We start from the raw sequence: 24,570 nt of genomic DNA, 5'->3' as shown, positions 1-24,570 counted from the left end.
TTATTAATTAATTTATATTTAATTTATTAATTGTTTTGTTACATATTTTCCTCAGTGCAGCAGAAGCCCCCATAAATCAGGGCATTTATTAAAAATGCATTTGTAGCTTGAACAGTTTGCTGAAAGTTGTTCTCCAGCGGCAAAGAGAAAATCAAAACGACCAGAAAGTTTGTTTTGCCATTTCCTCCAGCTTGGCCACTTTATTAATTTTAAAATAAAATGGCACGACCATTAACAATGCGCCAAGCAGAGTCCACTTGCAGTGGCGACTAAAAAACTGCAAAGCCACAATAAACAATACACAGTGCACAGTGCACAGTGCACAAGGACGAGGACGAGGACGACGAGGGCCGGCAAAGCTGCAGCGAAATAAAACATGCTTACTTACACAATGTTGAGTACGTGTAGAACACCATATCCTAGGTACGTAATTCGTATACTTCTCGGTAACACTGCTCTGCAAAAAGCATCAAAGGACTGGGAAGGACTTTCTTCGCACGCTCCGCAGTCATTTGGAGCATATGTTTCGAACATTTTTCATAATCAAAAAGCTTTTAGCGGCGGACAGTGGCAATGATGGCTGTTGAGGATGCTGCATTTCCCGCTGCCACGCCCCCTCGAGCACCGCCAGCGCCAGCGCCAGTGGGCAAGTGGGCAAGTGGAGCTTATTGTCCGTTTCATTTTCGAGTGCAGCAGCGTGTAAAATCGCAATAATGCACAAGATTCGCAGCGCAGCGCACAGTTGTCCACAGCCCGTTTCCCTTTTCCGGGAATAAAAACCGAGTCCTGGCGTTGGGTGTTGCTGCATGACGAACTGCCGGTACCCTAAAACTAACTAAACTAACTTAAGGTGAATGTGGAATATGCTTGAATAACCTAAATATGTTGTATTCTTTGATTTAATATTTTTTTGTAGACAAACCTAGATTAGTTTAGGGATAAAAAATATTACATTTATTGATTTTTATAATTATGTTTAAAGATACATTTCACAAATAAATGTTTTAATAATAGAATAAATTAAAAAACGACTTTACAATGAAAACGTCCTTAAATAGTTTCTTTGATTTTTCTTTTTAATTAAATATTTATAATAAAACCAATGCTTCACCTGATGAATGTTGAGTAATCCTAGTAAAGTATTGGGTTATCATAACTAACTCAATCAATGCATTCCCTTAGCTTTGTTTTCCCTCAAACGATCTCAATATTTTGGATTATCTGTGCAACCCCCGTAATAGAGCATTCCCACTTGACAAATGCAAGCCAAGCTGCGAGCAGCAGCGACAACAGAAACAACACTAGCAGCATTTGTCATGGCAATTGATTGCGAAGAAATCCACAACACCCAAAAACAAATTCAATTTAACTTTCAGCAAAAGTGCACACACACCGAAAACAAGTGCTGCCACAACACAAACGCCGGGGGAATACAACGAAAACAATATGAAATTCAATTCAATTTTCATAGGCATAAATATCTCTAACAAATAGCATTAAATTACAAAAGTAACGCAAATGAAATCATTCGATTATAATGGCAATATTTTGTGCATTTCGCAAATTTCCAGCCGCATTTATTTGGCGTTGACATTTGAGAGGTGAACTGTTGACTTTTGAAAGAGCAGCCCATTATTTGATTCTGGCCTACATTTTATTATTTCCCTTCCGAATGCTTTTAATTGCCTTTCATTAATTTTTACGCAATGCCGGCCATCACATGCAAATAAATTGCGCATACGCCTCGTTGCAGCCACATAAAGCACAGCCGTGACCAGCAGGGTAATTGATGGCAAAGTTACTTCAAAGCCCTAGATGCGGCTGAATGAAGCTGTAGCTGCTGTAGTCTCTGCAGTTGTAGAAAATAAAATATAATAAAATTTACCTAAGCACTAGCTGGAAAAAACAAAATTGCTAAGCAGCTCATTCAAATTCTGCAGGTAATGCCTCAAGTTTTTCCACAGTTTTCCACAAGCTAATCAGCATAAAGCCCTCACTTTATGCCTGGAGGCTTGCCATACTTCCCTTATAAATAAAGGCCGTTCTCAGCTTAAAGTTCCCCGGCTCTGGGGTCATAATTTCTGGTTAAGCTGAGCGTAATCGGCACTTTTACCTAAATGGACCATAAGGCGTTAAAATGTTGTTATCGCCCCGCACAAAACCCAGGTCCAGACTTCCTTACCAGCCAACCCCCCATTTTCCGTGGCCCTTCGACTTACCTTTGGCAGTGCAATAAAAAGCCGAAATACATTTCGATTATGCGGCGAGAAAGAACATTTCTCCTGCCTTCCCCAACTTTTCTTTGAATTCTTCGGTTTTCTCCATTTTATTTTATTTCATTCCCGTACATTTTCCTGCCCTCGACGACAATTTGCGGGAGGTCCACAACCCTTACTCGAAGTTCCCGTACTGGCGGCAATAAAAAAACGAATTTTGTAAGAAAATAGGATAAAATATAATTTGCTTGAAAGCCAAAATATGCTTACACATCGGAGGGGGGTGTGGCTATCATTTTTATGGCCAAAGTATTCGAATTGTTTTGCCTAAATTGATGTCATTTTACCCCTGAGCATATGCCCAAGTATCCCTCAGCGTTTTCAGTCATATTTCTTTTTTAAAAAGTTTATACATATATAAGCAAATTTCTGGTGATAGCAATTATGTGTCTGCGATTAGTTAGAAGTGCGCTCTGCTGGTAAGTTTACTTCTTTGCACCACAACATTTTCAAGTTATAAAAACTTTTACAGCTGTTGCAAATTGGGTGTCAAATGTCTGTGCTTTTTGGTCTTCTCCACGATCGGGATTCTGATCATAGTGGCCTTGGTCGTGTATTTTTGTTTTTTCTACAATAAATCAGAGGACACCACCACAAAGGCTTACTCGGATTCCACGACGGGCACTACTGTAGAGGACCTTACAAGTACAACTGGTGCCAAGGCTCTAATCAGGGCGTATCTGCATAACCTTATAGATAGAATATAAATAATGAAAAGAACATAAAAGTATTATAACTAAGGGTAATCTAAATAGAATGGTCTTCCTGAATTACTAGTTATTTACTTGTAGAGCATGTATTTTGAATATTTATTCACTTTATAAATAATATATTTGTTGTTTGTCGTCATTGCCCAACTTATCGTGCTTTGAATTAATTAAGAAAATTTCAAAATAATATTTTTGATTCAAGTTGTTTTTAGAAATTAAAAATGACCGAATACTTCAATGAGTCATAATTCGTAATTTCAGCGTATTAAAAATTCAGCAAAAAATAATATTGTTTTGTTAGTAATATCTTCGCAATTGAAGTAATCTTTAAAAAATGCACTGCCGAATCGCGAAAATATCCTCTGATTGCCTTAAGATATAACTGTCGGTATACACATTAAACCAAAGCCAAGCCATTCCACCCAAGTGGAGTGCTCCTGGTCAAGGCACTTGGCACTCGGTTAGCTTGCTTTTCACTTATTTGGCCTGCAAACGAGGAACCCGCCAACCCATCAAACGCTGCTGTTGTGTGAAAAACTGATGCCAGTAGTTAATGGTACTTTGTATGCAAAGTGCAAGACAAAACGAAGGCAAACAAAGGGGCAAAGTCAGTGGAGCTCTGGGGCCCGGAGCCATTGGGAAAAAGTTGAAAGAAGACGTCCGCCCCGCGGCCGCAGAAACGTTTTTTGGCTGCCATTTGATTATATAAAGTTTGCGCGTTTTTCGCTGGTTGTAAGCGTTTAGTGGCAAACAACTGACAGCTGCCGAAATGTCGGCGAGCGTTTGGTTGCCCCAGCTGCCGAGCACATCCCCCGATGTCTGTGATGTGATTAAGATGGTTAGTCATTCCATTTAAGAGCTTGGCCCTAAGCTCCTTCGCCACTAAAACGGAAGCCAGGCGAACGACTCTCATGGGCTATCAACGATATCGAATCAGTTTCCCGCAAAAAAATTAATGTCGGTTTATTTCCTTGACGTACTTACACCCATCCTTGCCGCACTTTCAATAACTGCGATAAAAATGTACATAGTTTTCGACATTGAATGTGGCTCACAGCTGCAGGTAATGGGTTTATGTCCTTTTAATTCACATTTCGTGTTAGCTGGCCAACCACTAATAGCTTAAAGTTGCCTAAAAGCCGTTTACACAAAATGTTTGTGCAATATTTTTTGTCCTCATATTCAATTATAACTACATGATGTTTTCACAGTTTTTTAAATAGTACTCACCTGCCTTCGAATGATATTGTCCACAGGTGAAAACGTGTTTGATAAGCAACAGTATCGTGTCATTAATTCCCTTTTAGCTTTTTATCACGCGGAGCCAAAAAAAGTGGTGAAATGAATTTCATTTCAATGGATTTTCGGTTTCCTTTATTTTTCATTATGTGAAGAGCATGGTAGGAATTTCCCAAGCTTTTTTCTGCACTGCCTTTTACAGCATTTGAGCATTTGCTATTTGCTACCTAGAAATCGAAGAAGAGGAGTGCGGGCGCTTTGCCATTACTTCGATTTGTTTCTTATTTAAATTTTGTATACACTTCGGCTGGAAAGAGAGGGGTAGAGGCAGGCGGAAAGAGAGGGAGCACAAGGGAGTGAGGACCTTAAGTGCCTTTGTCGGTTGCGAAAGCGAATTAATGCCGGGGGAAAAAAATAAAAGGAAAATCGCTGCGGTTTCCTACTCTAATGCGTTTAATTTATATCCTCTCCCAACTACAACAAATAAAAGCACAAGAAATTGGGGGGATAAAATAAAAATATATATTTATTTTACAGCTGCTGCACTTAGATGTGCGATGGCAATAAAAAGCAGCCCCAGCAAGTGGCATTCAACACCTTTTTTTTTCGTTTTCTACTCCCTCCGCCAGAGAAGCTTAATAAACAAACGCCGAAAATGGTCTAGAGGTGGGTGCCTGGGCGGTTGGGTGGTGCGTTATAAACATTTAAGTCCACAATTTGCACAGCGTGTAAGGGCGCACCGCCACAACCAGCGCCACCCAGCCACCCACTCGATGTCCTCCACTCCGCTTCAAGTGGAACTATCCGAGCAGCAGCCAAATGCTGCTGGCCAAATGCAATTTTCACGTGCAACCGCAACGATATTTATGCCACACGAGCAACAAAAGCTCGGCCGGAACCAATTTCAACACTATAAGAAAAGGGACACTATATGTTTTAAGAGCCAAAGGTTACATCCTTGCTTGATTCTCTCAATATGTTTGGACCTAAACACGTTTTTGGAAAACTGAAATAATTTATTTATCTTCATAAAAATGTTATATTTACTCTTTGATTAAAATAATTAGTTAATATTATAAGTATTCAAAAGTAATGCAAAATATTCTATTAGTTAAATAAATCAATGCTGCTTAGTCCAATTGTAGATGAATATAAGGTATTATTTACATTTAATTAAATGCTTTTCCTTCCGGCTTCTTTTCTACAATGCACTCCAATTTAAAAGCTTAATACAATTTGGAACAAAAATAAAAACGTTTTGTGTAATGACAACTATTTTTTTATATGATGAATATAAGAAACATATTTTATAAAGTATTTACAAGAGTAAAATGCGAAAAAAAGCCCAACAATTTGTTCAAGTGACCGGGAGGCACTCCAGCTGCTGCCGGGCAGCTCGTTCCACAATAACTGACACTGGTTGACATCACCGCCCCAGCACCACCCAGCAACCACCCACCTTCCCCACTTACAGTCACAGCTGCACCTTTCGCCACCACGCATGTGTGTGTGGTTGGTTGTGCGGGCCGTGTGTGTGGCGTTGGGTCGACGGGGTCGAAAAGTTCCATGCGTGCCCTTCCCTTCAGGGATGTGGCAACATAAACATCCCACCAACTGCGGCATTAGGGCGCGGGGCCGTGGACCAATGCAAGGTGAAAATATTTTGGGAAATTCCAAAATTGAACTTTGGCCAGTCAGAAACTTTATGTTCGTCCACAAATACCACATTTTTGAGGAAAAAAATTAGCATATTACTGGGGGTATAGAATAAAATTATCTGCAATTTTCAATTTAGTAACTGAATAAAATGCATTTCTCTTAGTTTAAATTGGGAAAAGGTGAATATACTGTCGTCGAAGGTGTTTAATCAGAAAATCTAGTCTTAAAACAAAAATTAAATTAAAATTAAAATTTTCTTACTTTTTGAAGATGTTTTTGTAGAATATTTCCAGAAGATGGTTTGTTACAGACATAAGCTGTGTTACCTTTTCATTACTGATTAATATTATTTTCTTGGTTTTTACAATAAATGATATACGAAAATTTGAAGTTTAAACAAAACTACGTTCAGTTTTCTCCAATTTTATGGTACTTTCGCACTTACTGCAGTTCAAAGCCCAATCTTGTTTATGGCAGTGGCATTCAAATGCCGAGTGTCACCAGTGGGCCCCAAAATGCTCGATGGCTTCCGCTGGGTAACGACGGCGACGACAACTCCGACGACAACCCTGCAATCTCAAGGAGTCATAAACACGGCCCGAGCACCTGCAACTGCCACGATTTCCCACTTCTCGCCCCCGGAACAGGGCGAGGAGTTTCGGGTTAGGGCTCGGGTTCGGGTTTCCGCTTCCGCTGCAATGTGTCGCCCGCCATTATGCAAATGCCGGCTCTCAAGTGGACAGACTGCTCATTGCAATCTGCATTTAAATGACCCCAGCACGCTCCGAGATTCCTCAGCATCATTTGCAAAAATATTAAAGAAAACCCCTGGCCCGAGTTGGAATATTTCATGTGCGGCGAGGAATTATGCATCACTTCCTTTTGCAGCGGTTATCATAGCAAATGAGTTGTGGAAAGAAGGCAATTGAAAGGTTATTTTAGAAAATGTGAAGAATAATGATTATCTGAACTAGCCACCTATTATTTTTATTTACAAGATATTTTATTTGACAGTCATCTACTATAAGATGCTTATGGTGAAGACTTTATGAAAATAAGTATTTTAAAATATAAAATATTTGTATCTTTTAAATTTTCTTTTAATGCAGATTAATTTCAGGATATATTGACAAGCTGTTTAACCGCCAATTTAGTTATTTTTACCAAGTCCTGGCTGAGATCCTGGCAATGTAATGGCTATAATCTCTGTGCGCAGAAATCCGAGCCCCAGACTAATTTTGCCCCAAGCAGGAGCAGGTGCAGGATGCAAGGAAGGTCCCCTGTCGTTTTCATAATTTTGACAAGGTAACACACACCAAACACACACACTCCGCAGGGGAGACAGCTAATAAAGTTACACCCGCACACACTCACCGATACAGACTGAAAGATTGTGTGTGTAATGCGTTTTGTTATGCTCCCTTTTGGCCCCAAGAGAGTTGTTAACGTTTTTTCATAGCCGTGTTTACTCTTTTTCATCTTGGCGCCGCCACTCTAATGACACGCCCACAGCCCGCCACTCCCCCCGGGGCCCCGCCCCCCTCGGCTAGCGAGCGATAAGCGACAATAAACATAAAAAATGAATGCTCAGCCCCCGGTGGAGCAGGCTTTTCCAACTCCCCACCAGCCAAGCCCCTGGTTTTGCCAGCTTTTCCGCAGCTCCAACGCACGCCTGGCGAAAATTTTAACAACCGCATGAGATTTTGCGCCGTCAACCTTTATTGTTGCCTCCACGGATTTTTGCGGATTTTCAACCCATAAACATCTTTTTCATTTTCACTTAAAAAAAAGCATTTTCATCCTCTGGGAACTCAAATTAGTTCGCAACGAGAATTTATTAATTGAATCATAATTTAAAAGCCCGTAGCGCAACACGCACGCATTTTTTCTTCATAAAAAGTAAGACTGGCTTGGCTTGCAAAAAAGCCATTATTAAATTTATTTATAATACACGTATTATTATATTTAAATTATTGGCAGTTTCAGCTGCTGGCTTTAATTAATTGTATCGCAAACAAAGGTGTGAAAAAATTCTCGAATATAAATAAAACGTTACAATTAAATGTAATTCATTGCCGGATGATGGGATAATACCACACGCCTTGAAAAATATTACAAAAAGGTTTGATCGAATTGATTTATTTGGAGTACACTACCTTTAAGAACACCTGAAAGTAGTGCTAATAATTTCTTTAATAAGAGGGTCACATATCAGTTTGAAATTGGAAGGAAAAGATGGCCTTTCGTCAGCAGAGGGCATCCGAAAATATGTGCGAGGCACTCGGAAAAAAGTTGATTTCCATTTAAATTCTTTGAAGTGCCCGGACATGTGGGACTAATTGCATTCATAGCTCATCTCGAGAGCCCGACACAAAGCCGCTTAGATGTGTCTGCATGCCATGTGAGGAATGCCAGATTATTAACAAATTCGTATGCCGACCCCATCCATTTCGCCTGTCAATTTGTCGCATCAGCAAATATGGAGGCTGGCAGAAAAGTACATACGAACCCGAAGGAGCACACGCATACTCTGCACTGTACAGGGAAAAGCCAGAGACGACTGTCAATACAATTTCCAGGGCACTTCGAAGCGGAAAAGTCAGCCAGGGAAATGCAGACGACTTGCGATGTGGGTGCCGTCTGGCTGGCTGGGTGTCAGCTCCAAATGCGATCAGCCCGACAGCTAAGCTCCGCTTGCCAGGCAATTTTCTCGAAGGCGCCGACAGGATACAGATATGGCAATTGCTGGAATTATTTCCCAGGCGAACTTTTGATGTTTTTCGGCCAGAAATGTTTGTTAACTGCCAAATCAATCTACGCCAATCGATGCTGGGCAAGAACGCATCGTTGGCCTATTAAAAACCAATTTAATTTACTGGGTGCGAGGAGGGATGGAAGCCGGGGAGCTCAAGTACACTGTGAAACCAATATTTAGAAAATATACTTTATAAAGCAATTTTTCTTCTTAAAGAAAATACAGTTAATCATAACTTACATAATGTATACAAATTTTTTGTTATATTTATTTATGTTTTAAATAATTTAATTATAATAATGCCATACTGATATCATCGATGATTCTATTCAAATTTATTCTCTGGTTGAAGGGCAAATGTGTCTTAGAATTTAAGTATGGGGGAATTTCAGAAAACCTTGCCAAATATATAATAAATATCGTTATAGATAATATTAAATTAAAAAAAAAGTTCAAAAAGATACATTTTGTAAAAGATTTTGTATTGTATTTTGTATGTGTACAATTTCTCCAATTTTTTCCTGCGTACAGCACACACTTTCAGCAACCACGAAATTTGATCAGAGATAAATTCCAATTATTAAAATCGAATTTGCACAGCAAGTCGGCACATGCAACATGCAAGGGGCGTGGCAGGGGCGGGAGGCGGAGTGTGTTGCATTTGGGAAGCCATTGAAACATTTTATCAAATTCTAATTATGCAAAACGGAGGGGAAAAAAGCAATTAAACCGAATGTCCCCAAATGCTCGCATGCAACTAACTAGAAAATGGGCAAATATCAGATCTCCAAAGCGCCCGATTGTGGGGGCGTGGCAAAAACACACATTGTTCGGGGAGAGCAACTATATTTGGTCGTGTTCCGACTTTCTTGATACGTTTTCCAATTAATTTCGCTGTCCACCGCTAGTAAGCGCCGTACACCCAACAAATTTGCCATGAAATTGCATTTTTTCTGCTTCAATAAAGCTGTAAAACCTACAAATCAACGATAACTAAACCTTTGGGACGGGGATTATAAACATAAATGTAAAACCCGGTTAACGCATCATAAAATTGCCCTTTAAACAATCGAATTGCTGGTGCTCAAATTGACCCGAAAGTGCGAAAAAATAAAAAACATATCAGCAGGGAAAACAAAAACAGGATGTTTCCACAATAGCGTTAGCATAAAGCATAAACTGCAAATAAATAAACTTTATTGCAAGGCGATTGGTGCTCCGCTTTTGTTTTACAATTTCTGCATCCTCAAAGGATGCTAATTACAATTTGCAGAAAAACAAGTGCTGAAAACTGGAAAAATAAATACAAATAGTAAAAAATGTCCAGCAAGCAATGATACAACTCGAAAATCTCCTTATGAGATTATGTTTTTTATCGCCAATTACCATTTATATATTTAATTTTGTATTACTTAATCAAACAATTAAAGTGTAACATAATAACAAACTTATGAAAATAAAAATTTCTAAAAGAGGATACTTTAAAAATGTTATTTATAAATCACGCATGGTCTTTAAAGTCAACACAAAATTCATAAGGAAAACTACATTGCATACTCTCGGGCGCCAATCAAAATAATTTGTATTATTTTCCCGCTTAAGTTACGTGTGTGCCATATATTTGCAAATTAATATTGCCTCTTTTGTGCACAAATAATAAAAAGGAGTAATAACGAAGTGTATAAAAACGAATATAAATAATGCAAAAACACAATGGCGAGCAGACAGCGTAAAATAAAGACACGTCCCATTAAGCTAAATGCTTGTTCGCCCGTCTCTTTTTATCCACTCAGCCCGTCTCTTCCTCTTTGTCATGAAATATGCATGTGCCATATTTACACGAACAGCATTAATTTGGCAATTTCACTTCTGGTTCTTTGATAAACACCGAAAATGAAGGTGTTAATATTCGTTTTGTTTGAAAGTTAAACGGTGTGAAATTGAAAAATGATTTGCAGTAAGTATTAAATGGGGTAAAGTAGAGAGAAGAAATACAAATTTTGCTGGGAGAAACTATAAACAACTCATATTGCAAGTGACCAAGTGCCCGTCACAAAACGCCAAATATTTCCATAATTAATCAAATTGATTTACGCTGATCCCATCCACATCCGCATGTCCTGTCCCTGCTCAGATTCCCAAACATTTTATTGTCCTTTTTGCTGAGCCCCATAAATCAGGGGGCAAAGCTGCAACTGCAACCAGTTCCTATTTAGAGGAAAAAGCTAAGAGCGGCGCAGCGGGTAATTATTCAATTATTTCCGAACGCTAATTAGCCGGACAACTGGAGCCACAACGATTATCATTTCTTCCTTTGACATTACCGCGCGCAAAAAAGAAATACAATGAAATCAATTAGGCGATCCAGCGCGCAAAATAGAAAATAATCTGCCCATGAGGACGACGATGATTATTGTGATGGATATTTTATGTGACACCACTGACCGGCCGAATGACCCCGATGCATGGGCCGACATTTGTGATGCTGCTTTGTTTCCGTTTCCGCTGGGACCGCTCTGACATCTGCGCTCCGGTCCGGCCCAACCCGCCCGCGAGGCCACCCACTCGAATTCAATTTTCCGACGTTTTTATGATAATTTATATAGCAATATACACACGAAAAGCGAAATTACATTTTGGCTCATTAATTTATGCACGAGAGTCGCGGAGCCGAATGAATTGATTTGTGTGCATATTCAATTTAAATTAAAAACATTTGCACAATGCATTACACCAAATGGTCGTCGTATTCTGCATGAAATTATTTTTTCCCTGCTTGCGAGACGGTAGTAGCAACTGAACTGAGGCCCGGAGCATCTTATGCCGGTTTATCAGGCCATTCGCCTGCCAAATGCCAATTATGATTCCCCAACATAATGCCTTTGGATACACTCGAGTAGTTGCCGACTGCGAAGAAACCTACCCAAAGACAAGTTTGAGCCCATGTAGGAGCGATCAATCGGAACGCCACCAATTGTATGATAAACGTCAACGCTAAACATGAACACAGGGTACGCAATAACCGGCATGTTTTGGTAAATTATGTAACCTACATATATAAAAGCTTGTGTATTACATAATTTGTTTATGTATTACCTCAATTACATATACTTACAGCCACATATGCATGGAATAATGAGTATTTGTAGTCATATAAATAATAAAATAGAACATTTCATTAAATAATAAGAAATACTCATACTTTTAAAATATTTTAAACATTTTTTAAATTTTAAAATGTATACAGTATATTCTACATAAAATGACACATTTTCAAAAAGATTCACGTAAATCATCTTAAAAATATTCTTAGTTCTGGTGCATATCTCATAGCTTGTCAAAAATTTATAGATTTGGTCTACATACAACATAGACTTTTATAGCTCAAAGGATCACAATAATACAAAACTGTCTATACTTATATTATTTCTATTATTATTCTATTCTACGAACTTAAATTGCACTTTTAAAATAAATATAACTTAAAGGGATTAACATTTTTCTACTAAGCTTTCAGTTTTATCACAATATTATAGGATATACTTAAATAATGTTTGTACGATTCAAACCTTTGGGCTAAAAACTTTGGGCTTAATCATCATTTCAACAAAGGTGAGAGATTCGTTGCTATGCCAAGTACCCCAAGTAATTCCATTCCTATCGGGACCCACAACATGCCCGTCTTTATAGTATTTTCCATTGAGAGTACTGCAATAGAAACCTATTAGATTTATATACTTAAACGTTTACCACTTGGCTAACCTATGGCCACAATTGAGGTACCACCAGCCGCCTACTTCAGGACAAGCACAGTTGCCAGTTTCAGATAGGTCATTATCCCTGTCAAACGTGGTGAACTTTTTGTTCACATGATGTTTCAGGGAGTCTCCGGCTGTCCCAAAGTATTTCCCCAGCGATTTCAGCTCATACGACTCTTCCTCGCTGCCCAGCTTGAAATCCTTGTAATAAGCAAAGCTTGTGGACCCGTCAGCCTTCCCAAGCTTGATGTAAAGTTCATGGGGACGTTTTAGAGTCATGACGTGAATTTTCTCCAGTCCAATAAAAAATTCGCCATTTAAATCGCCGAATCCATCCCTGTAATCCTTCCAAGGTCGATCAAAGTTTTCGGAGCCATCAAAACGTGTTTGGATCGTAGTCCAACCAATTTCAGCTATTTCCTCAGAAAGCAATTTTCTTCGAATTTCGGATTTTATTAGGCGACTTTCCAAGTCCATAGCAGGGTTTTTTCTATGCACAATATTAGCGATTGAGGTGATAAGCATCCCTATGCAATTTTCATCACAATCGAAATTTATCACTGGCGAAACTGTCCTCGCACTGGTCAATTGTAAAACCTTTAGGAGCAAAAAAGCTAGAGAAGTCTTAAGGATTACAAATTCCATTTTTTATAACTGAGAGTTATGTTCGGCGCGGATTCCAAATTAAGTTTAACTAAGCATTTAAAAGTTCGTTTTATATAAGCTAAGCTTACTTGAAATCATAGCAAATATATTCATAAAATTTATTAAACTTATTATCGACGAGTGCTTAAAAATAGCCACATCATATTTGTATGACTAGTTTAATTCAGCAAAATACGTATTACAAAGCAAGAATTTCCTTTCCGGAATGACACAAATATATATTTGTTTATATATATGTATTATAATTGTTTCTTTTTTTGTGCATCTCCTTATAGTTAATTTATATTGGTTTTTAATCCATTCATAATTTAACAGGCTAGTTTTTGAAAATTGTACATACATTGCAATCGGGGGTGTCACCCAAATGTCTGTGATCGTAATTTTAGTGGAATTTGTACCCGAATGAGATAACATTATTTTAGACGTTTTATTTGTTGTTGAATTTAAAAACTCTCACAACTTCTCGGATTTTTATAGATTGATTTACATAGGGGAGTGTAGTGTATAGTGGCTAAAAACTGGTGCTATGAATGCCACATTTCAAAAATAAATATTTTTCAAAATTAAATAGTTGCTGCCATCTATTAAGCATATTCCTGTAAAAGGTCGATAATGAAATTACTTACTCTTAAAAGTTGTAGGGTAAGGTGATACACTGACAAATATAACGCAATGCAGATGTGACAACTTTTTTAATTTTTTTTTTTAAAAAGTTGCAAGTGTTCAATAATAAAATACCAATTTAACTGTAATCTTAATAAAAATGTATACTTTAGTTCAGGGTTTAAATTAAACAAGTTTATTTTTCTTATTTCTATAAAGACGATAGTTTTCAAATACTAACATATAATAATTGTTTTTTAGTTATCAGCTGTTGAAAAGATAAAAAAAATCTTTATACCCTACAAAATGTTTGTCACAATACCCTACAAGGTGCCGCTGGAAATTTTATGCCTCTTTTATAAGGAGATAAACACAAGGTAACAAGAAATGTTGCTAAACATATATTTTTTAATTTTAAAAATATATATATATTTTTAATAATTTTTAAATAGTTGTTCACAATTACAGGAGTTGGTTTTACACAAATCTTTGCTCTGGCAGTGATGAAATACATATAAATTGATTAGGTTTTTAATTTCAACTCCATTGTGGCTAAATTATCTGATGAACAAATAAAACAAACGCCTAAATAAATTGTCGGCACAGTAATAGATGTTTTGACATGAGATTTGACGAGTTCCTTACCTTACTCTACACTTCCCTATATTTTACACGATGTTGTTGGCGACATCTAGTGTTACTCGACGGAAGCAGAAATGGTTTGTTTTCCTATCGAGTCGATAGGCAGCTACTTCAAAAAGTATCTTCACTAGAACAGCTGTTTAGCCTCACCATAAATATGTTTTTAAACTAAACAAATTCAGTATAAATATAAAATGTGGCGGTGGCGTTAACCCCTTCCAATGCGGCGTCCAAATAATTCTTCCTTCATGGAAGAAAGTAACTTAATATATAAAAAAGAAAATAATAATAAAAAATATCCAGTGTTGAGCAGCTGACAAACTTTCTAACATATTTGGTGCTTTCTTACATTTTATAAGAATAAATTAACAAAAAAACAAATCATATTGCAGTGTGGTAATTTTATTACTTTTTATTTATTCTATTTATTATATTTAATTTTAGCCATTTGCTCTATCTTTTCAAGAACAAATACAATTTCAATATATATGTATTTTTAAAATGTTCATTATTTGTATATTTTTTACAATTTCAAAGCAAGTTTCTAATTCTAAGACTTTCTAAAATGTTATGATGAGATTATGTTTTTACAAATTTTGAAACTTGTAGTTGCAGCTATTTAGATTAACATTGTTATAATTTACATTGTGACCATACAGTTTATAATAAATACATGAGATTTAATTAGTCTGCTAATTAATAATTTAAAAATAATTAAGTTCACAAAGTTCTTGAAGTCAGATTTTTACGACCTGGTAACACTACAAAAAGTATATATAAAACCCGGCTTAGAGATAAAGAACGGAAAAATTGTGCATCCAATTGGTCATCTGATTTTGACGCAATGGGAGCAGACCTTGTAATTCGAGCTGCGTTGTCAGCGGTTCTGGGAGCCCTGCTGATCACGGAAAGCAATTCGGAGGCTCTAAAATACAAGTACGAGATCAAGGAATTTCCAGTGCCCCTGGATCACTTCAGTTTCCTGAGCAACGCCACCTTCAACATCCGGTATTTGTACAATGACACCTTCGTGGACAAGGGCAATGCCCGCACTCCGATCTTTTTTTACACGGGAAATGAGGGGGACATCGAACTCTTTGCCCAGAATACCGGATTCCTGTGGGAACAGGCCGAGAGACAGCGGGCTCTGGTGATCTTCGCGGAGCACCGGTACTACGGGAAGTCCCTGCCCTTCGGGAGCTCCACTTTCAACACCAGCATGCCGGAGCACCTGGCCTACTTTACGGTGGAGCAGACCCTGGAGGACTACGCCATGCTGATCACTTTTCTGAGGGACGATCGCGAGATGCCCGTAGTAGCTTTCGGGGGATCCTACGGCGGAATGCTGGCCGCCTGGTTCCGGATGAAGTATCCGCATTTGGTCACGGGAGCCTTGGCCGCCTCGGCTCCCATTCTGCAATTTCCGGGGATTACCGATTGCGACATCTTCTCCAGGATCGTGACTTCGGTCTTCCAAAATGCCTACAACGGAAACTGCACGGTGAACATTGGCAAGTCGTGGAAACTCTTTCAGACTCTGGGAGGGAACGACGCCGGTAAGAAGCAGATTTCGGATGCATTCCACCTCTGCACTCCGCTTAAGAGCGATGAGGATCTGAAGAAGTTCCTGGACTATATTGAGGAAGTCTACAGCAATCTCGCCATGGTAAACTACCCGTACAACAGCAGTTTCCTGGCCCCATTGCCAGCTTATCCCGTGAGGCAGGTGTGCTTCTACCTCAAGGACCTGCATACCACCGATGCGGACTTGCTGCACGCCATGTCCAGTGCCCTGGCGGTCTACACCAACTACACTGGCTCCTCCAAGTGCCTGGATATTTCGGTTAACTCTAATGCGGATGACTCCGGATGGAATATTCAGAGCTGCAACCAGATGGTGATGCCCTTCTGCTCCAACGCCACCGAAACCATGTTCCGTACGTCGAGCTGGAACTTTAAGGAGGTCGCCGAGAAGTGCTACAAGAACTACCGCCTCACGCCCAAGCCCTATGACATTATTCTTCGTTATGGCGGCAGAAACCTGGAGGCTGTGACCAACATCATCTTCAGCAACGGCCTTCTGGATCCCTGGAGCGGTGGCGGTGTGCTGCAGGCCCCTAACGAGAAGGTCTTCGTCATTATACTGCCGGAGGGCGCTCATCACCTGGATTTGCGCCACAGCGATCCGGCTGATCCGCCTTCAGTACGCGATGCGCGCAACAAGGAGGCAGCCATCATAGAGCGGTGGATCCAAGATTTCTGAAATGAGAACATGTTTTTTAATCTTTCAAAGCTCAACAGTGGGTTACATTTTTTGTAGAAGCCTTTATAAAGCCGAAGTAATCAAAACTAAATGATATTATAAATGTAAGCTTTGGAACAAACTAAATATGTTTTAAAAGTTTTAGAATCTATATTTTGTAACACTTTTAAAACTATAATAAATACGTTATTTTTTAATCAAGAAATGTATTTTTAATTCACTTTTAAATTCAACAAGTCTCAAGAGTTTTATGGGTCTCTAGAATGATTTTTATTCATTTAATAATTACTGATTTTAGCTGCGGGAAATCCGCAAGATCCTGACCGGGCCTGGTCTGAACTCAAGTTGAATACCGACTAGTTTTATATTTACTTGGCTTGCCAATATAATTCATAAAAACAAATAGAAATTTATACAATTGGATCGCATTTAACTAATCAATGGACACACTGGATATTTCCATGGAGCTGTTATCATCCGAAGGCGGCTGCTCGGATGGGTTTGCAGCACCGCCAGACGTTCCAGGCGTCTCCTCGGTGGCCGTTGTGACAGCTGTTGCCGATGTGGTTGTGGTACTGCTGGCTGCCGGGGTTAAGCTGGTCCTGTTCGCCTGCGAACGACGCATTCCCTCGAGCAAGTTTCGACCCGGACGCAGGCTGATCGCGGAGCTACTCGAGCTACCCGCGCTAGAAGTTACAGTCGTAGTGGTCGTCGCGGCTGCTATGGAAGTGAATGGCACTCGGACACGTACGTCTTGCAGCTCCCACTCCATCTCATCCTCGGAACTGGTCTCTGCATTCGCAACAGCCGTCGAGGTTTTAGTTTTCTTCTGCGACTCGGCGTTGCGCTTCCAGTCGATTGTCTTAAGCAGAGCTTTGGCCTCTGTTTTCCGCTAAAAAGTAAGATTATTATTTTTTTTAACTTAGTGTTCTATTTCATTAAAAGAAATATACTTACATCATCGGAGTCCAGACACTTGTACGCGTAATATGCGGCTCTCTCATAGTCTCCCTTCTTCTCGTAATAGTTTGCCAGCGTGATAAATCCTTGGTATAGAGTCTGTTTATCTGTGGCCGCCCTTTCGTCCTCGCAGTACATGATGTAGCAATGGACAGCAGTCTCATGATCGCCGAGCTTCTCGTGCAAATTTGCCAGCTTGTACATGGCTATACCCTCTATATCGCCCACATCAATGGCCTTCCAATAGCACTTCACCGCGTTTTCGCACTTGTCCAGCTTTTCATACGTCTCGCCCAAAGCAACCAGCATACGGGAGTCGTAGGGCCGCAGCTGGTGTGCGATTTTAAAGTAGTACAAGCTGTAGTAGTGCATCTTGATGATCTCGTAGGCCTGGCCAAGGCCATACCAGGCGCGGTAGTCCCGCTTGTTGACCTCCACTGCTTTTCGGTAGCTCTGTATGGCTGCATTCGTGTTTTTTAGTTCCATGAATTCGTGCCCCATCAGGGTCCAGGCGGCCAGGTACTTGGGATTCAGTTTCAGGGCACGCTGGAAGTAGGAAATTGCCACCTGGTGATCACAGCGGATGCTATAGTAGTTGCCTGTTGGTAAATCAAGGAGTTAGGTTATACCATTTTTATACTGATAGATTATGCCCCACCTATCACACAACACGTCTCGGGACGGTACTTGTTGATGCTCACAGCCTTGTGGGCCAACTGGGCCATCTCGGTCTTCATCTCCTTGACGAACAGCAAATTGGAGTACGTGTCCACATTGTCCAGACGGTAGGGATCGCTCTCTAGGAGTGCTTGGTACAGTTCAATCGCCTTGTCCACATCCCGCTTGTTGTGATAGACCAGAGCCATCTGGGCAATCAAGTAGATGCTCTTGCTGAATCCCGACGCCTGCAGGTCCTCGTAGATTTTCAGGCCATCGTCGTTGAGGTACAACTCCAGGTAGGTGTGCGCCATGAAGAAGTGCCGCATCCAGTGACCGCCAAGCTGCAGACTCAGCAGCTTCTTCTTCTCCATGATGAGGGGCGAGAGTTCCAGATAGGCGCTCCACAGCATGGGCACCAGTCTGATGGCCTGGATGAGCATTTGCTCGGCGGCCTGGTTGAGATTCAGTGCTTTGAGGACGACGCCATACAAATAGATGCCGTAGCCGTCCAGCCGACTCTTGCCATACTCCATGCGCAATGTGGCCAACAGGTCGGCGAGATCCCGCATTTGATTCGGCTCGTGCAGATTGGCCTGGTCGGTGGTGGAGTCCAGTCGGCGCTTCTCCCTTGCCATGTAGGTGGAGTAGAAGTGCAGAAAGCGCGGCACACTGCTCTCGCAGTTCCTGACCGCGTGTGCCGCCCGGTCGTACTCCCTCACGTCGTAGTAGCTCTTGGCCAGAAAGTAGTCGCTGTACTCGGCCGGCGCAATCCCCTCCAGCTGGCACTCGCTGAACGTGCGATCCTCGTCGGGTGCTTCATTGTCTATGTGTACATCGCTCAATCCGTGGTGCATCTCCGCCAGCCACTTGGTGCTGTGCAGCAGACCCCGCTTGGAGCACTCAATGATCCCGCGGCGCAGTTCCCGTTTTACATCCGGCAGCAACACGCTGAAGAACTCCTGCATCTCGATTGGATTGGATTTGTATGGAAAAGCTACGAAAACAATTTTATTTGCCGGCGCGCTTCGCCTAGTGGTGTGCTAACAAATAAATCGGGCTGCGATAAGCTGTTATCGATAAGACCATATCATATTAGGAAGACCATTATTATTGTTGTGGTGTTAGTCACTCAGGTAAAATTTTTGAGTATATTTATGCATTTACTTGAAGGTTTTCCTAGGATTTAATTCTATAAGCAAACTTATGGGTTTCAAACCTTTAAAGTTAAAAAGTAATTTTTTTTTAAATTTGACTTACTTATATTAAAATAAATTAACTTAAAAAAAGTTCACCTTAACTTGATTTTTATCAAACCCTGCTTAAGTTGTTCTGTCTTTATATCTTTTGAATATTTAGATCTTTCAATATAAAAATAATAAAAAAAATAAATGATGTTTATCAACAACTACTTTGCATGATCACCTATTATTATTAATATTTTTTAATTAAAACCTTTGCCTGGAATATGAAAGAAAAACTCTTGGAAAGTGTACCCATCTGAAAACGTGACCAGTACACGGGTACCTATCCTTATCTTCAAACCACAATAATGCTCACCTGGTCACACTGGCAGAAGAGTGCGAAAGGAAAGAAAAATAACCATAACAAACCGTGCAATAACAACAAAGATTAGGATGAACAACATGTTTGTGGAATCAATTCCTTTGTTTAAATATTAATTGTCGGTTGTGACGTCGTCTTCGCAGGGGGATGCGCCCCCGAAGTAACGCACACACAAGTACTGCATAGAGTTTAAAGGTCGGAACCCTGCTCAATGAAACTGCGCAAACAGAGGCGGAATTTAAATGCATAGGAATACTATCATAACGCCCCGTCAGCTGATTCACTTGTTTATGCGGAGGGGTCCCCTATCTGGCGTAAATTGAGTGGCGCGATCCGATAACCTGCCATCATATAGGCTATATACTCAGTGGTCACTCCTGCCTTGTTTACAACCCAACGCACATCGCACAATGAGGCTCAAATCGGGAATATTTCTGGTGCTGCTGCTGACCACTCTTCTGGGTCTGGGCGAATGCTTCTGGCCTTTTAGCAGAAGACGCAGCTCAAGCCCTCCTCCGCCGCCACCAGAGCCCAAGCTCTCGCCTGTGATTTTCGGTAAGTATCGATTTTTAGCTGCCAAGGTGAAGTGGTTTCAGGATGTCCCTGCCATATTTCAGTTCCCGGAGATGGAGGGTCTCAAATGGACGCTCGGCTGAACAAGTCGAACTCTCCCTACTTCGTGTGCCAGAAGACCCACGATTGGTACAACCTTTGGCTCGATCTGGAGCAATTGGTCATTCCCATGGTCTACTGCTGGATAGACAATGTGAAGTTGTACTACGACAAGGTCACCAGGACCACTCACAACACGCCTGGTGTGGAGACGAGGATTCCCGGCTGGGGAAATCCGGAGGTTGTCGAATGGATCGATCCCACCAAGAACAGTGCCGGGGCCTACTTCAAGGACGTGGCCAATGTGCTGGTGGATCTGGGCTATGTCCGCAAGCAGAACATCCACGGAGCACCGTACGATTTCCGAAAGGCGCCGAGTGAGTGAAATACTTTGACAAAATCATGAAATAACTGCCCTTGTCCAGCTTATCTAATGCTATAAATATTTCCATTCCAGATGAGAACAAGCAGTTCTTCATCGATCTCAAGCAACTGGTGGAGGACACCTACGAGGCCAACAATCAGTCGGCTGTCACCTTCATCACGCACAGCATGGGCAGTCCCATGACCCTGGTATTCCTGCAGCAGCAGACGGTCCAGTGGAAGGCCAAGTATGTCAAGCGATTGATCAGTTTGGCGGGAGCTTGGGCGGGCAGCTTTAAGGCGGTGAAAGTGTTTGCCATGGGTGACGATCTCGATTCGTTTGCCCTGAGTGCCAAGATCCTAAAGGAGGAGCAAATAACACACCCTTCCACTGCCTGGCTGCTGCCGTCCCCCCTCTTTTGGAAGCCCTCTGAGATTCTCGCCACGACCCCGAGCAGAAATTATACGATGGCTCAGCTCAAGGAGTTCTTCAACGACATCGACTACATGACAGGCTGGGAAATGCGCAAGGACACGATTCGTTACAGCCAAAACTTTAGTCCACCTGACGTGGAGCTTCACTGCCTGTATGGCGATGGCATAGACACGGTGGAGAGGTAATTAGATAAATGGTTTTGGAGTTTATCCTCAACTTAACCTTGTTTAATCCAACAGATTGCAGTACAAAAAGTCGGCTATTGCTGGGGAGACGCCCAAGTTGATTATGGGTCTGGGCGATGGAACCGTCAACCAGCGTTCTCTACGAGCCTGCCAATATTGGTCTGGCTACTCTAGCTCGCCCGTGAACACACTGGCCCTGCAAGGTGTGGATCACATGCATATCCTCTCCAACCCAGACGTCCTCAAATATGTTCGCACCGTCATGCAGCAGCCGTAATGTCGAGTGTCCTGTTTTAATAGGCTAAGAGTTCTTGACTTTAGACCTTCAAAATCCCTTGCGGTATCTGTAAAATCTAACTATACAATCAATGCCAATTTTAATGTTTAATAAATGTATCACGTTAAGTAGCACAAACTCAAGTAAGGAGAAATTCGTGTTGCATTTTCTTTAATTTCTCTTTATTGTTATCTTATTGATTTATGCTTATAAGATGAGATATCGAATCACGTGTCAATGTCAATGCATAACGCTTTTTATTACTCAATAGTGTTTCATTTTCCTCTGGTTTATTCGTTTTTATTGTTTTCCATTTTCCATTTTCATTTTTTCATTTAATAAATTGTTTATATGTATTTTACAAAGCGTTTACTTAGATGTATTTCATTTTAATTATACCGAATAATTTGTTAATTATTGCACTAATATTTAATTTCTTTCACTTTCTCCCGCCTCCACTTTGCTAATTTATTGTAGTTGACATTGTTCATTACTCTTGGTATAATTTTCCATTTAAAGTATGCTCTCGCTTATGTACTCCGATATCTGGATAGATATAGAAAAAAGTGTTTATTTTTTTTGGTTGCAATTAGGATAAAACTAAGGTTGTCGAATGGTTTTAGTGTTTCGATAAAATCAAGAAATATATATTTACAAATTGTTTGCTCATACAAAAATCGCTGTCGCAGGCTAAATTTGTGGACATTTCGCTAGAGATTTGTTGCTGGCTGCAGGTCATGTTTTTGGGTTTTCGCTTTCCTTGGGCTTACAAAGCATATTTAGTTCGTAAATTGTTTAGGTGAGCGATTTGTGCGGGTGTTGTTTATTTACTCGTTAGCTAAATATATACATACATGTTTATATATTTAGTATATATTTGATTCTATGTTGCTGCATGTGGGTGTATGTGTCTGTGTGGGTTTTCCGTGTGTGAGTGTGTTGGGGATTGGACTTAAAAAACGATTTTTTCTGTGTTTGTCAGAATTTGTTTTTTGTTTTTCTCTCTTCTGCCTTCGAGGACTTCGCCCCTTTGTTCAACAAAATTTGTGCTCTCGTTCCATAGTTGCAGTTAGGGTTTTACATATATAATGCACGGGTATTATATATAACTATAATATGACCTTTATCTTCTTGACTCAAATCAAAGTGATTCTGAAATCGATACCCCAAAAAGTCCGCCACTTCTGCGAGTTCCGTTTCAAAGTTTTTACGTTAGTATAAAAAATCATGTTATCGAAAGTATAAAAATCGTATTTAGCCATAGTGTCTCTTCTAGATCCTGTCTCTATTTTGGTTTCTTACATCTCCCCCATCATTATTAAATCTCTGTTTGGTTTCGTTTCTTAGCAAAAGCGGGTGTATCTTCTTCAAGCAGGTATTCGAATGTTACTTGGCAGGATTATTATTTTCCATAGTATATATATATATTTTTGTTAAATAGTTTTATAAAAGCTTAGTGTGTCGATTGTGTGTGTGGTGTGTGTTGTTTGGTGTGGTTTGGTGTGGTTTGGTGTGGCTTGGTGTTGTTTGAATGTCCCTATGTGGCTTGTCGTGTGACCCAGGCCGTCTCTCTGTTCTGTTATTTAACTAGTTGCCTCTGGTTTGGTTTTATAGCTAGTATGCTCTGTTATTGTATTATCTGATGCAATATATAGAACTCACATTAGGCGACATTGACGACTTAGCGGACTAGTTAATTAATTACTGGCTGCTCAATAGGTATCTACAATGGAATCCGTACGTTGCCAACGGGAATGATATCAAAAATGATTATTGTTAAATACATATCTTGCAGTACGCCCTTCTGTTTTCCTCTCCGGTAATTAAATTAATTAAAGCTTTTTCGTGTGTGATTACTCGAGTCGGTAATATTCCGCATATCCTCCCTTTCGCGGCTAACGCATAACTGTCTGAATCGAAAACCAGTCAACAAATCAGTGATCGTAAATGAAGTCCTATTTACAATTGAATATTTTCTACTTACTCGCTTAGTTACACTTAGTATTCATCCCAATCTGATCGTACTGAGTTCGTCTCTCATCTGGGGCTCGTTAACTAGGCTCTACAATGCGTTCGCTATTCAGATTTATCAATGTCGTTAATACAATTGAATTGCCATGAATATTCAATATTGCTAATAACAGCTCCCTCTGGATCGTACCGCTTCGTATCGGATCGGATCAGATCTGTGAAGGCCCGATGCCGGAACCGGAAGGAACCCTGACAGGTGCTTCGGCCACTGATCTGTCCGGTTGTCCTAGTCCCTTCTAGAATTTAGCTAGCTTCCCTTGGGTTTTGCTTACTGGCTGTTGCGCTACTCATTTTAATTACGTTAAATATCTACGGCTAGGTTAAGGTAATAATTCTTTCCTCTGTGGCTCTAATTTATCCAAATCATCATCACATATCAAAAAGTTTACAAAAATTTCCTTTTAGCTACTGTTTTACCTCCTCTTCTGCCATCGCCTCTCTGCTGTTCAGCGATTACGTTAATGTTTGTTAAATTACGTGTGCCTTGAATAAAACATACAACAATAGGTAATTTTTCTAACGCTTAGCCCCCCTAACTCCTACGTCTCGTTCGATAACAACTTATTTGTTATGTCGTTCGTAATGATTAACATAATCAACGTGTTGATATATATACTTAAATAAATTAGTTCGCTTCGCTTGTGATTTACAGACATTTGCATGTTGCTCAGCGCCTTATTGATTAACATTGGTTACCGTTCTTGGGCTACTTTCTTTTTTCTAGTGTACGTGTGGGCATGTAAAAGGCATTTGTTTGGTTTTCATTATCATTCCATTTCTCGTGGGGCTTCTCCCTCGGATTGCGGATTTGCTATTGGAAGAACTCAGCCGAAGATCCTGAAACCAGAAGGTGTCTCAGTTCGCTTGTTGAGCAGCGGGAGTTTCGTGAAATAAATTCAGTTTTAGACGGTG

The 24,570-nt window shown here is 40.3% G+C and overlaps 5 protein-coding genes and 1 long non-coding RNA gene across 6 annotated transcripts; 3 read left to right on the top strand and 3 right to left on the bottom strand.

Moving 5' to 3' along the window:
• The first annotated feature begins 2,548 nt into the window (after window positions 1-2,548).
• Window positions 2,549-3,046, top strand: LOC108033565 (protein midgut expression 1). The gene is made up of 2 exons (XM_017107910.3): window positions 2,549-2,695; window positions 2,749-3,046. The coding sequence occupies exons 1-2, from the start codon at window positions 2,661-2,663 to the stop codon at window positions 2,981-2,983; spliced, it is 270 nt and encodes an 89-aa protein (XP_016963399.1). The 5' UTR covers window positions 2,549-2,660; the 3' UTR covers window positions 2,984-3,046.
• Window positions 3,047-8,059: 5,013 nt separating this feature from the next.
• On the bottom strand, window positions 8,060-8,618 carry LOC127010709 (uncharacterized). The gene is made up of 2 exons (XR_007763474.1): window positions 8,394-8,618; window positions 8,060-8,338 (listed from the first exon to the last, which is right to left on the bottom strand). It is a non-coding gene; the product is annotated as an uncharacterized LOC127010709 (long non-coding RNA).
• A 3,584-nt stretch (window positions 8,619-12,202) lies between these two features.
• Window positions 12,203-12,874, bottom strand: LOC108033282 (fibrinogen-like protein 1). Its single transcript, XM_044094128.1, has 2 exons — window positions 12,402-12,874; window positions 12,203-12,347 (listed from the first exon to the last, which is right to left on the bottom strand). The coding sequence occupies exons 1-2, from the start codon at window positions 12,872-12,874 to the stop codon at window positions 12,203-12,205; spliced, it is 618 nt and encodes a 205-aa protein (XP_043950063.1).
• Window positions 12,875-15,069: 2,195 nt separating this feature from the next.
• On the top strand, window positions 15,070-16,776 carry LOC108034038 (lysosomal Pro-X carboxypeptidase). The gene has a single exon (XM_017108784.3). It carries the CDS (start codon window positions 15,153-15,155, stop codon window positions 16,569-16,571), a length of 1,419 nt encoding a protein of 472 aa, XP_016964273.1. The 5' UTR covers window positions 15,070-15,152; the 3' UTR covers window positions 16,572-16,776.
• A 145-nt stretch (window positions 16,777-16,921) lies between these two features.
• LOC108034037 (cell division cycle protein 23 homolog) lies at window positions 16,922-19,250 on the bottom strand. The gene is made up of 3 exons (XM_017108782.3): window positions 18,190-19,250; window positions 17,529-18,130; window positions 16,922-17,463 (listed from the first exon to the last, which is right to left on the bottom strand). Exons 1-3 carry the CDS (start codon window positions 19,154-19,156, stop codon window positions 17,005-17,007), a joined length of 2,028 nt encoding a protein of 675 aa, XP_016964271.3. The 5' UTR covers window positions 19,157-19,250; the 3' UTR covers window positions 16,922-17,004.
• Window positions 19,251-19,755: 505 nt separating this feature from the next.
• On the top strand, window positions 19,756-21,770 carry LOC108033702 (phospholipase A2 group XV). Its single transcript, XM_017108208.3, has 4 exons — window positions 19,756-20,309; window positions 20,372-20,743; window positions 20,824-21,346; window positions 21,405-21,770. Exons 1-4 carry the CDS (start codon window positions 20,165-20,167, stop codon window positions 21,625-21,627), a joined length of 1,263 nt encoding a protein of 420 aa, XP_016963697.1. The 5' UTR covers window positions 19,756-20,164; the 3' UTR covers window positions 21,628-21,770.
• Window positions 21,771-24,570: the final 2,800 nt, after the last annotated feature.

The sequence above is a fragment of the Drosophila biarmipes genome, chromosome 2L (genome assembly GCF_025231255.1).
Source record: "Drosophila biarmipes strain raj3 chromosome 2L, RU_DBia_V1.1, whole genome shotgun sequence".
NCBI classification, from domain to species: domain Eukaryota; kingdom Metazoa; phylum Arthropoda; class Insecta; order Diptera; family Drosophilidae; genus Drosophila; species Drosophila biarmipes.
The sequence above is the reverse complement of the archived record's forward strand: the minus strand, read 5'-3'. Positions and strand labels throughout refer to the sequence as shown.